General features: G+C 36.4%; 1 protein-coding gene across 3 annotated transcripts in view; it reads left to right on the top strand.

The window, feature by feature from the left end:
- The window catches only part of NTRK3 (neurotrophic receptor tyrosine kinase 3), a 451,535-nt gene that overhangs the window by 129,496 nt on the left and 307,906 nt on the right, over positions 1-14,133 (top strand). For all 3 annotated transcript variants that reach the window (XM_003755530.4, XM_012542269.3, XM_023497019.2), the window contains exon 4: positions 5,842-5,910. In XM_003755530.4, coding sequence (XP_003755578.1) covers positions 5,842-5,910 — 69 coding nt within the window. The remainder of the gene's footprint in view (positions 1-5,841; positions 5,911-14,133) is intronic.

Genomic DNA, 14,133 nt, shown 5'->3' with positions numbered 1-14,133 from the left:
GTCCTAGACTCGGGAAGACCCTGAATTCAAATGAGACCTCAGATGCTTCCCAGCTGTTTGATCTTGGGTAAGACATTTAACCTCCATTTGCTTTAATCTACTGGAGAAGGAAATGGCAAAGCACTCCAGTTTCTTTGCCAAGAAAACTCCATAATTGGGTCATGAAGAGTTTACGTGATTGAACAAATGAACCACAACTAAATCTAGCACTTTACCATTTGCAAAGTGATTTACAAATACTATCTCATTTTATCCTCATAACAATTCTGGGAGTTGCAGTGATGATGGTGATGATGATGATGATGATGATTTCCATTTTACAGATGAGAAAACTGAGGCTAAATAATATCAAGTGACTATCTAGGGTTCCACAGTTAGGGAGTGTCTTCTGGTTTCAAGTCTAGTGCTTTATCCACTATACTAACCAGCTGCCTTTAAGAATTCCAGATTTCAGAGCATCAGGAGGGAGGGAAAAAGTCTGGGGAGTGGTCATGGATGAGGAATTCCTGGGGAAAATGGAGATGGGAAATGCAGTATTACCCCGAAGTCAGAATAATCGAAGAGAACATTTCTCCTCTGGTTCAGGATTGATGGGTTTAGAGTGGAGGTGGAAGAAGAGAAGGAAGTAGTGAAAGGGAAAAAGTGCTAGTTTTGTAGTCAGAGCTGGATTCAGATATCGCCTCTACTACTGAACCACAAACTACTTCACCTCCAGGGATATCATCAGTTTCTTCATCTGTAAAATAAATAGATCTAGGATCTCTTTCAGCTCTAGATCTTTGACCTTAAAATCTCAGGACCTGGATTTAAGATCTGATTCTGCTGCTTAGCTGTGTGGTCTTACAGAAATTGCTGCAAGTCTTTGGGTTCATAAAATGAGGAGCTTGGACTAGATGGTCTCTAAGGTCCCTTGAAGCTTTAAGGGTACCATCTCAAGAAGCTTCCTTTGGGAAACATAGCTAGGGCTTGTCATTTTCCTCACTCCTCCTCCTGGTAGCAAGATAGAGTGTTGATCCACCCCTTAACAGTATAGTGCTGTTTCTTATTCTTTATTTGCCTGTAATGTCTGTTATTTTCTTTCTTTTGGAATCCAATTTTCACTTGACATTTCTGCCTAATGTAGCAAAACATGACCTTTGCAAAGGACATTGTTGGCAGCCTGTACACTGGTTTGTACTCCCTGCTTGCCCCCTGCTCTCTTCTTGCTCACTTCTAATTCTCAGAAGGAGGAGGGCTGCCATTTCACTTGTCTCCTGGCCACACAGTTTCTGGGTTGTTATTTGTGTCTCTCTCCCCTAAGGGGCAAAGTGGCTCCTAGCAGGTTCTGCTTCTGTGGATCTTGGCACTGAATTCCCATTGAGTTCTTCAGGGTTTCAGGAAAAAAGTGGTGCCTTTCAAATTAATGTGGATTGCCTAAAATCTTATGAGAAGTGAGAGTTTGGGGAGGGCTTGGCATAGGACTAGGACAGATAAAAAAATTCTTCATCCTGAGGACAGAGAGCACTTTGCACTAGGAGCTGGGCAGGAGATCTTTGCTAGATTGGGGAGAACTAAAAGCAAATCCACCCACTGCTCAGTGGGGTCAGTGCTTTTGGAATCACTTACAGGGCTGTAGTTTTTGCATGTTATCACGTGGTATCTTTGGAGCTCCAAGTAATTCATACCATTTTTATATAATAGTAAGGTCTCTGCACCATGTCAAGGTATGTAAAATGAGATTATTATCCTTTAGATTGGGGCAGAACATTGAAGGAATAGAGAAGAGGAAACTCCTATTGAGGAGGAGTTCTCTTGGGTGGGGATGAAGGATAAAAGGAATCATTTCTTTTCTTTTATTTTTTTTAATCCTCCATAAAAACCCTACACTGATAACTTTATTGTGAATTCACATGGCACAATACAGAGAGAAGTCTGCTAGATTTGGAGTTAGAGGAGTCTGGTTCAATTCTTTTTCAATTAATAAACATTTGTTAATGTGAAAGGCACTCTGCTAAATGGTAGGGTTACAAAAAGAGGCAAATGACAAATGTTGGAGAATGATAATTTCATTGTATATTTGAAAGAAATAAGAAATTCAGTGCCCAGTATATTTGCAGTTTCATGTGCAATCATCTTTTTTTTTCATCATAGTAAGTTATAGAAATGCTTGTTTTATTCCATCAATTAAAAATATAATTTAATAATAATAAAAAGTCAGTTCCTGCTCAAGGAACTTACAATTAGATGAACAAGGCAATGTGCAAATAAACATATACAAAGCAAACTACATACAGGTTAAATATGAAATAATTAGTGGATAGAAAGCAAGAAAATTTAGAGGGATTGAGAAAGATTTTATGTAGAAGCTGTGATTTTAGCTAGGGCTTCAAAAAAAGACTTCAGGGAAATCATTGGTCAGATCAGAAGCAGGAGAGCATTCCAGGCTTTTTAGCCAGAAGCTAAGAAATGGATTGATTGCTTGTGGAACAACCAGGGGCTCACCATTGCTGGATGGAAGAATTGGTGTTGTGGAATAAGGTGTAAGAAGACTGGAAAAGTAGGAGGGGACCAGACTACAAAGGACTTTGAATGCCAAACAGAGTACTTTGTATTCATTCCTGGAGACAATAGGAAGCCATGGAGTTTACTGAGCAGGGAGTAACATGATTGAACCTTTTTTTTTTTTGGGGGGGGAAAGCACTTTGGTGACTAAAACTCCAGTCAATCCTGGAGTCCAGTCCAACCGGAGTTTGGAGAGACAAGGCGGTCAGACCTACTATCAGTCCTATATCCATGCACGAGGTGATGACAACCTGCATTAGAGTTTTGTCAGTGTTGGAGAGAAGGGGGTGTATTTGAGAAATAATGCTTCCTTTTGCCAGCTATGTGACTTTAGACAAGTCATTTAACCTATATGGAGCACAAGGTTTTCTGCTGCAAAATGAAAAGATTGCAATTGCCTGTGAGTCTATGATCCTAGGAGTCTTTGTGATAAGGAAGTGAGCCCAAATTCTCAGTGCATCCCCTTCTCACTTCTGTCTCAGACTCCTGTTCTTCCTTTAAGATGCAGTTCAAATGCCATCTTTTCCATGAAGTCTTTCTTGATCCTCCTAAATTCTTTTTCTCTCTCAAGGTCTTTGTATTTAACTACTTTGTATGTATTTTATTTGTTAACTTTATGCTTACATTATGCATGTTTATTTATAGTCGATATCTTCCTTGTGTAAATTCCTTATGAGTAGAGATTATTTTATTCTTTGTACTTGAACTCCTAATGCCTGTCCGATGGCTGGTGCACAGCAGGTGCTTAATAATTGCTTGTGGCTTGATTGATTCTCTGAGCTCATGGCAGGAGAGTTTACTTTGTGACAGCTCTTACTTAGTAAAGTTTCCAGAGGCTCACCATCTAAAGGTGATAATGTTGGTAGCTGCAACTCATGAACTCCATCTCCTGAGGTCTATAAGGGACATCAGGTGCATCATTCAGTCAATCAGTTAACAAGCATTTATGAAGCTTTTATTGGCACTGCTGAACACTGAGGATACAAGAAAATTAAAAACAGGGGCCCTGCCTTCAAGAAGCTCACACTCTCATGAGGGAAACAACATGCAGAGAGTGTGTAATATAGAGCTCTCTATAATTCTGCAAGTGACAGATACCCTTTCTTTTCCTGTTCATCAACTCATGACATATATACATAGATGATAGACATAGATATACACATATCCATATACACACATCATATCTATATATATACAATAAGAAAGCAAAAAGAAAATGATTTCTTATTCTGTTTCTTTTCCATCACCTTTTAGGCTGATCTAATAAATTAGTTGGAATATTTACTTAGGCTGTGTATGTCCCTTTTATTCTTTACTAAGTTTCCAAAAACATTTTTTCCTGTGTTTGTACTTTCTTTAATTTTACTTTTTTGTATATTTATATGTCTATAATTATAATGTAGTATATATATATAAATATGACAGATTGCTATCTATTATGATATATATTATATATATACACACAAAAAAATCTATCTTTTTATATATTAAGGTTAATTTGTATTCATATCAATAGATTATTATATTACTAGGTGGTGCTTATGTTGGCACTTTCTCAGCCACTCATGTATGCTACCTTTATTAAGGACTTTAAAGCAATAATATATAGGTGTGTTTACTCTCTAATGCATAAGACTAACAATTGTTTTTAAGAAATAATCTACTCTTGAATATAGGTATCTGTTATAAAAAGTTATGGCTAAAAAGAGTGATCTAAGACAAAAAAATATTCCATATAATCATATATAGAAAAGCATAATATTCTGGTCTGTGAACAACTTAGCTGAGAGGTCTTAGTCAACTGTGGTATCTGACATTATCTATTTATAACATGGGAAAAATTAGGAAGATTAATGGGATCATCTAATTTTAGAATAGTAAGGAAGACTATTCTAACGCCTTTATTGTGTAGATAGGGCAACTGAAGTCTAAGAGATGAAATGAGTAACAGAAAGTTATGTTAGTGGCAGAGCTAGGATGTCAAGTTCAAAAACCCCAATAAACATGATTATAGAATCTTAGAGTTAGAAAAACTTTGGCTTTCAATCAGACAAGCATTTATTACATTTAAGCATTTAAGTATCTTCCATGTGCCATATAGTTATGAAGTGAGAAAATCCCTGATTTCAAGGAGTTTACAGAGGAATATAACAAGCTCATAATAAGCAAATGCAGAATACCCAGAATACATAATAAAATAAATACACAGGGATTTGGGATACTAAGGGATTAACAAATGGAAGAATCAAGGAGGCTCTCTTGAGGAGATGGCACTTGAGTTGAATCTTAAAGGGAGCTACATGTTCCAAGACATGAGCAGGTGAGCAGGGAAAATATTCCAGGCATAGAGACCAGTCTATACAGAGAGTGAGAATAGCAGGTAGTCTGGTTTTGCTGGACCATAGAATGCACAAGAGGGAATAATGTATAATTGAGCTGGAAAGATTGGCTGGATGCTGATTATGAAAGGTTTTAGGGAGAAAACAAAAGAATGTACCCTTTATCTTAAAGGCAATTATAGATGTGAAGTCCAAACTGTTATCTAGTAAATACATAAATTACAACAGTCATAACACCAATTATTTCATTTTCAAACTCCTCATTTTCAAATACTTCATTATGATTTCATTATTTCCCCCATTAGATAAAAGCAGAAAGTCAAAGAATACAAGTGCTTTTGGTGATACAAGGCAACTAAAATTGGAAATGAGGTGAAACGAGACCTCCATATCATTGGCTTTGAGATTGAAAATAGCCACCAGCCAATGACATCCTTCATATTTGTGTATATTTCTGGATTTTTATTTCACCAAAGAGAACCCTTTCATATTTCAAATCATTCTTAGAGTCTAGCTCAGGAACATTCACAACTGTAACTGCATACTTAAATACTCTCTGATGTGGACCATTAAGGTTTAAATGATAATTATTTCCCCTTTGTGATAAGTTTCCCTAACCTCACCTGTGCCCAATATATGTTAGTTTTCTGAGAGCTTTAATTCTAATTTTCCTGGAAGCAAGAGTATTTGGGGGATATATCTAGATACCTAAATTATTTCTACATTTATGAAAATTATTTTAAAAAACTTCCCCTCTTTGTTTTCCCCCACTTATTGCTACTTCCCTCCCCCAGCTTCTAATCTAATATGATCCAATCTGATTGATGGCCCCAATTATGGGGGAAGTCTTCTCAACTGTACCATGGAGGGGAAACTGTTAAATCACTAGAACTTGCTATAGAGGGAATTGTCTACCACAACACCCTTTTCTCAATTTTTGTTTTGCTTGTTAATTTTGCAGAAATCTTTCCAGCAATCGGCTCACCACCCTGTCATGGCAGCTCTTCCAGACGTTGAGTCTCCGTGAATTGTAAGTTCCTCCTGAGGCCCTTTCTTGAAAGCAGTTGTGCATCTGTTTGTTATATGTCTATATGCAAAGATAAGAGACTTCAGATGGACATTGATGAAATCTTCAATCCATAGGCTGGACAGGAGGGGGTTAGAATGGCCCATGGAAACCAAAGCAATCACTGCCTGGCTTGCTTTTTGTTGAAGTATTAGGGAATGATCTGTTCCAAAAGATAACAGTCTTGTTGCCACATGGGCCCTGGCGTAGACACTGGGGCTAGTTAGATTTGGGGGTTTGGAGGCAGCGCTAATGAGGTCAAGGTCATGTGTTTAGTCTGTGTTACTCCCTTCTGTTGCCTGACTGATGACAGCATCTTTAACCTCAGCCAGCCATTTACAAATGCGTATTATTGGTTACAGTAGGATCAGGGTAAGAGTGATGGATGAACAGAGATGCATGACCACTTTTGGAAAAAGTAACTCAGAGCAAGTGGTCAGGGTAGAGTCCACAGTGAGCATGGAATAAATTAAGGAATGCTTTGGAGAAGACTCATCTTATGAATGGAATCCAGAGTTCTGGGTTCTGGGAGTTCTACTTGTGTCCCTCTTTATTTGATGACTCTTGAGTAAAACGCCTCAGTCTAAATTCTCCAAATGTAAATTTCTCTGTTGTTTTTGCCAAGATGCAAGTGCCCTGGACTCATGCCTGGCCTGCTGGCCCTTCACCCCTTCCTCACGCCATCTGTCAGGAGGGAAGGGCACGCATGAGTCATAATCATACCTTGAGAGGCACAGCTTGTGGGGAAGGGAATATTTACAGCCTGTCTCACATTATTCCATCTCACTAAATAGACACTACTTGTCTGCAAGGATCCTGAGGATCAAGAGCCTCTTCTATACCCACAGGAATGACTGATTGGGGAAAATATAAGTATACTTTGATTTACAGAGGAAACATATGTGTTCCTGAGTGGGTTTGCCATTTCATTCAAATCCTAGTAGGGTTTGTTATTTTTTCTTAGGATTTACCTTGCCTTTGATCATGAGGAATAGGTGAGTGATGGTGCCTGATACTGGTACAGCAGGTTGTGTAGTCTTTTTTTATATTTAATGACATATCTCTGAAACTCAGGGATATGCTGCTAAAGACTCCTGCCATAGCTTGTTATTTAGAGACCATGTAGCTATTTATAACTAGCTAACCAGGATTCAATTATTGGAGCTGTAAATACCAAATACAGAAAGATTTTAAATGAATAGGAAGATGTCAAAAATACTAAATGATAAACCATATTATTCAACTTGATCTGCTGATTTCAGTAAATTGTCATAGAAGCCTAGAATTTAGATATAGAGGAGACTTCAAGAGATCATCTGATCTTTCTCTCTCATTTTATTATTGTAGAAATTGACACAGCTTGCCCCAAGTTGCCTCACTTGTAAGTAGCTGAGTTGAGATTTGAACACAGTTCCAATGATTCTATTTAAAGTTCTTTTCTCTTTCCCCTAATTTTAATTCCTTTAGAAATTAATCCTCCATTATGCCATCCTAAGCTTTCCTGCCAGTAGTAAACTAGGCAGCTTATGCTCAGCTGTATGACCATTTTAATATTCCTCTTGTATCTGAGTAAAAAGGCTCTAATTTTTTCAATAACTATCTTATTATTTATGAGCTGAAGTCTTTTATGTTGTTGAAGCTCAGTGAGGTAAAGGGGTGATGGGCTGCACATTCAATGTAGTAAAGAATCTGTTGAGCTTGAATTATACTCAGTCATGTATTGTGTATCTCTCATGGAAGGCAATATTTTAGAGGTTGAGGATGCAGCAAAGTATATGACATGGTCACTGCGATCAAGAAGATTACACTTTAGTTAAGAATTGTCTATATTGGGAGTTTCTAGAATGGGGCTCCAGAGATACTGTTCCACTCATTCTGGGAAACAGGGTAGCATATCTCTTGGGGACACTGAAGGTCCACAGCCTACTGAATTATTGATAAAGCGTTCAGTGCTCCTTCTGAAAAATAATTGGACATGAAATCAATGGTGTGCTGCCCTGGTGACCTGTTTTGTGGAGTTTTAGAAACAGTTGTTCAATAGATACATACTGAAAAAAAAAAAGTCAGATTTATCCCAGAGGATCATGGGATTCTGCATTTATCTTTACCAGTGATCAATAGAACTGTGAGCTATCAGTGACTTATGAAGGAATGAAGATATTTTCTCAAGTGGAAGTCAGTGTGTTATCACTATCATATCCACTGAGTATTTTATTTCTGTCACATTGTTAAATAAAAAAAAATTAAAGAAATCTCCCTCTGTGGAGGAATCAAGCAGGTGTTTGGGGGGGTGTCTATTTATGAGGAAGAATTAACATGCTAGATACAAAATTTATCACTAGGCCTGAGAAGGATCAGGTTGCTTTTTACTATGGCTGTCATTAAAATCTAAACAATTCCCATTTCTGGCACACAGTCTGTTGAGAGAAGAAAAATATGATTATCGTTCCTACTCTGTAGGGGAACAAGAATGAAAGGCATTAGTAGGACTCAATGGAGATGCACAAGGAATTGTCAAGGACAAGGAAAAAGCTAAGGACCACTAGACATCATAGGAGAAGAAAAAGCAAGCAAAAAGATGTCTATAAATTATTAAGTTTTCCTCAAAGGCTTTTCATAGTATAATTTTCACAGTGCCTTTTGGAGACTTTATCTGCACTGGCTGTGTCTGCTTCTGTTGAACAGGATGAGGAGTTAAGAGACAGTCTGCAAAGAGTTACATGAGATTCTGAAAATTAAATCAGCCTATTTTTTAATAGTGAATAACTTTAATGCAAAAATGATGGGGCAGATGAAGAAAAATATATTGGAAATCTGGCTCAGGATTAAGAACCGAAGAAGGCTAATGGTTTGTAGACTACACAATAACCTACATATCATGAAAATTTCTTCAAGAAGGGAGATGAGATGTATCTTCAGAAATATGCTGTTCTCTAAATCTCTCTGAATAATTAGATCATTATTGTTCTTGCTGAGATTTGTACTTTGTTTAAAGAAGCTAGCAACCTCCTAATGAATGGGTGGATACCATTAAAGTTGGATTTTCTGAAGTGAACCATGGGACATTTCTCTGGTTTGTGTGACATGGGAAATGAGTAGTCAAACACATCATTTTATGCTGAAATTTTGTTTCCTTTCCTTGTCCTTGTAAGAATGGAGACTTTCTTAGATCTCTGTTTTCTTTAATCCTTAGAAGAAATAAAAGCTCAGCTTTTGAGTTCAAAGAACAGTACCAGTAAAGAATGAGAGAGTATGAGGGAGTTGTAGCCAGATAACATTCCACATTTGAATGGAACTGGGGATTTGAGGCAACTGCAAATTTGAAATTAGCCAACTGTCTGGATTAGCTGCCAAAATAAGATATTGTGTTTTAAGGATATTTATGGCATAGGTGTGAAATATGTAACTATTGAGCCTAAACAGATTAAAATTTTATTGGAAAATATTTAACAAAATAAATAAAAATACAATAGATTATAGATTATGGTAATATGTGGTTGGTTCCTTCTGTTTGGGTTAGTGGTTGAGTTTGTTACCACATATTTACATTATTCAATAATGTCCAAAAAAGGGAGATCATAGTCTTACTAAGAGTGACACTGCTCAAAGCACACTGCTCAAAACATATATTGTGTTGATGTGCCATGTTTTAGGAAAGACATTGACAAATTGAAGAAGGTCCAGAGGAAGGTAATCAGGATGAGAAAAATTGATACCAACGATAAATCAGAATTAGTTGAAGGAACTGAGGATGTTTAGCATGGAGAAGATAAGACCTGGAGGGAAAAAAATTAACTATCTTCTAATATATGAAGGGTTTACTTTATCACATGACAGGAATTATATGTTATTATTGACTCTGATCAGAATTTGAAGAAATCAGTGGAAATTAGATGGAAGAAGATTTTGGCTAAATTTAAGGGAAACATGAACATTTTGTAAACAATTAAAGCTGCCCAGCAATGGGAGACTGCCTATACTTCATAGAATGTCATTTTGAAAGGATCAGAGAGACTATCAAGTCTGATATAGACCAGAAAATAAATTCCCTCTACAATATGTCCAACAAGTAGTCACTCAGAGACACCCACAAAATATAGGATGAATAATTAGTCATTTGTTTGAACAGTTGTTAGGAATTATGTTCAAGTAGTAGTTTCATAGGTAATTTCTAAGATCCCCGTCCCTCTGGAACTCTATGATTACAAGAATTCTGTTCACAGAAGAGCAGGGGGAACTGTTTTTCTTTTCTTTGAAAGATTACAATTTAGCTAACCTTGATAAAGATTTCAAAGATTCTGCCATAGTTATAGAGGAACATGACTTTTCCTGTCTTAAAAGTGCAATTGGACATATACTCTGGAAATCCCCCAAGGAATCTATTTAACTATATATTCGGGGAGAAGTTTTCATGGTTCATTTGACTTTTGCCTCAGTGGATTTATCATAGTATTGGCAGGCAATATTTCTATTTGATCCATGCTAGGATGTTAGGATTCATTCTGCTGCATTGTAATCTGGACCCTTGTTTGCCCATTCCAGGATAGGAGAGCTGAGAGAGAAGGATAATGGAGGGAGGACTAGTTCAGTTTTGGTAATGAATGATCTTGCCTTCAAAAGACCTTACTGCATAAACTAGCCAGACATTTGGACATTTCTAGAAAGGAAAAAAAAATCTTCCTCTAGGATACCTCGCAATATAGTTGGAGCTTAGCTCAGTGTAGGCAATGGGTAGGAGGTGAGGGTAGGAGGTGATGGAAGGCTCAGTGCCCCAAGTCCTAGAATGTTCATCATGGGATTCCTCTTCAAACTGAAGTTTTTGGTGTCTCTCCTTGGTTTCTTGAAAGAGCTAGAGCTACATTTCTTTATGAATCTATGTTATAAAGCTTGATTTCCCCTGAGTTTAATAAGGTTTGATTAAATGGCATGCCTATTTCCTTTTGTCTTGGCCCCTTCAGTCATAATCCAAGAGGGCCACTGGCATCAGGAATGTTATGGAAAAAGAAAAGAAAAACAATTCAGATAATAACTCCAGGAAAATCAATTTTTCTAAAAACCCAATCATGGCCCTGGCCACATTGCAAAGAGCCAATGTTTAGTGCAGGACAACATATTCAGTAACTGGATTGAGTTAATTTGTGGGAGGCCCCTTGGGTCCTGTGATTAGGTCAGAGGCCATTGAGGTGCTAGGGAAGGGTGTTGGTAAATTTTGCCCTGAAGCAGCTGCTGCTGTATTATTCATGGGGGCCTCATACATTATTGATAGACCCAGGAAAGCTGTACTTTATTACTTACAGATCTGCCCCTGAAACTCAGGGATGGGAAGCTCATGCAAGTGACCTGATTTTGAGGAAGATGGCTAGTAGAGAGAAGAGAAAAGGGCATTATCATTATAACTAACTATTTTGCCCTTTCTTACTCCTCATTTAATTTTTTACCTGGTCCCCTCACCTTTGAAGAGTCACAGTGATTTGTAGAAATCTGTAGGAATATCATATTAAAATCTCTATGTACCAATGAATGCCTTATACAGTATTTCACTTATAACACTACCAGAGTCAACCAGGCAAATCCATTGTCTGCTAGAATTTCTAGGATCATCTGTGAATTAGTTTAGAACAATGTTTCAACTCAGATGTGTTGTTCTTCTCTAAATCTACTATAACTTAGTACCATCCCTATATAAGGAGAAACTTCCAAATAATAAGCAAAATAACAAGGTTGGTTTATCAAGTACTACAAAAGTCTCTTCCAAACCCCCACTCCATACTCTCCTAACAGACTGGTTTCTAAAGATCTGTGCCAGTGGAATATAAACTCTGACAGATTTTGCCATGTGGGGAAGTCTTTGAGTGTAGTATTGAAATGTGATATTCAAGGAGCATCTTAGCTGAATATGCAAAGGTTCATCACCAATGGGCTGACTACCTGGTAATTAGTTCTTTGATCACGTCAATTCATGAAACATAGGAAAACACAAAACCATCCTCGGTTCTGTGTGCTTCCTTCATTTTCTGCTGCAATGAGTGGTGAAAAAGAAGGCAGAGAGTGCTGTCATAATTTTTAGATAGTTTATAAATATTAACTATTGGTACTCTAAATGTGTTTCTCATCAAATGACCAATGAATTAGTATGCTACTAGATGATGCCAGTATTGATGTTTACACTATAAATGAAGACAAAAGTAAGTTGAAACTAAATGGAAGGATGGCTCACAAGTTCTCTTTGGAGAGGCAAAAAACAGAGTTGGTTTAATTGTGTACCCGAAGTAAACAAAGGATTATTATTTCATGAGACACTTGGTCATCTCTTACTGTAGTGCTCATTATGAGTTTTTGCAGGAAAAAAAATCATTACAAAAAAGTTGTAGCATATGTGCCTACATCTGTTGCAGAATATGAAGAGGTAGGAAAATTCCACAAAATTCTTCATAAAACCCTGCAGATTAAATTAACATACATTCTAAAGCTTAGTAACTTCAATGCAAAAGGGAGCATAGGGAAAGGAGAACAATGAAAAATATGTTGGAAAATTCAGCTCAGGAATAAGAAGCAAGACAGGCTAAAAGCTTGTAGACTACATAGGAATTTTGTATCATGAATACTTTTTCAAGAAGTGAGTTGATATATCTTGTACATTGTGGAATAGCACCAAAAATGAAGCTGACTATATATCAGAATCAAGTAGCCTAATTGTCATTCTCAGGATTATTTCCAAATCAGTTGTTTCTTTACAGCTAAATCATTGACTTGTTATGACAAAAAACAAAATCAAATCAGAAAAAAATAATTTAAATGAGAATAATATATACCATTCAATTAAAACAGTTTACATAGCATTCATTTAAACATATTATCAGTACTGAAAATGGAAAATGAATAAAAAGAACAGACAATGAAATAGACTAGGATACTTTTCTAAAAATAACAACAATAATAATAGACAATACATCTAGCACTTCAAACTTTGCAAAATTTACTTGAAAATCTTAAAATCATAAGGTAAAAATGGACAAATCTATAAAAGTTAAAAAAACAAACAATCCAAATTATTCATTCCATTAATGACATTGAAGCTGCCATATTCTAACTCTAAAACCCAATCCCTGATATTCTATATGAGGTAGTAGGGCACCAAAGGGAACAAAGATGCAGAGCATCAGCTGGACCAGATCACATACTCACAAAGGAGGTTCATGATGGGAAGGGATGTAATTTTGAAGACACTGCTTAAGATTAAGAGGGATTAAGAAAGGGAAAATACTAAATACTTTTTTTTATGAAATCTTGGTGAAGAATGATTTATACAAAAATAGGTACATTTGATAAAGGGATGAGAAGACAATAGGCAGATTTTTATAAATAATATGCTTTTTTAGACCACATCATGTGCTTGATTGAAAGGTTAAAAGAGAAAAAGATTTGAAATCATTTACTGTTGGCTTATTATTACAAAGCCTCAGATTCAGTAAGGGAAAATACCATCACAAAAGATGTCTCCTATACATATGTTAAAACTATGGACCATTCCTTAAAAGTTGTTATAAGAGAAGCATAGTTGTTTGAAAAGTTGTTATAAGAGAAGCATATTTGTTTGATGACCCACCTTAAGGCTTTTCAACAAATAGAATGGACTTTTTTGATAGGTAGTAGATTTATTGCTAGCAGAAGTCCTCAAATAAAGCCTGGATTACCATCTGTTGGTACTGTTCTAAGGAAAATTATTATTTGATATTCAGTTCCTCTTGTACTCTAGGACAATGAGTCTTTAAAATCTTTCTCTTTTTCTTTTTTTTTTAAGACTCCTTTCCTATTCCAGGACCCTATTAACTCACACTTGGATTATTGCTATGATCTACCATTCATCACTTGCAGTTCCTTCTTCCTCTAGTCAATCCTATATAGTACAGCTAAATTAACACTGAAAAAATTCTTACTTTGATCAGGAAAACCTTTAGCAATTCCCTAGTCCCACCAAGATAAAGTTCCTCAAACTGTAATATGTATTTTTGGCTTTTTGAAATCAATGTTGCCTTCCTTTCTTTCTACATTCTTTTCTCATTTCTTTCCAAAATTCAATGAAAATTTATTAAATGCCTTGTAAATGCAAAATTCTATGCTTAAGTGCTGAGAAAAATTCAGTGAGAGGAAGACAAGAGCCTTGTCTTTTAGGGAGTAAAAATACCA

This window comes from Sarcophilus harrisii, chromosome 2 (genome assembly GCF_902635505.1).
Source record: "Sarcophilus harrisii chromosome 2, mSarHar1.11, whole genome shotgun sequence".
Taxonomy (NCBI): domain Eukaryota; kingdom Metazoa; phylum Chordata; class Mammalia; order Dasyuromorphia; family Dasyuridae; genus Sarcophilus; species Sarcophilus harrisii.
Note: the sequence above shows the minus strand (reverse complement) of the source record. Positions and strands in the feature narration are given on the sequence as shown.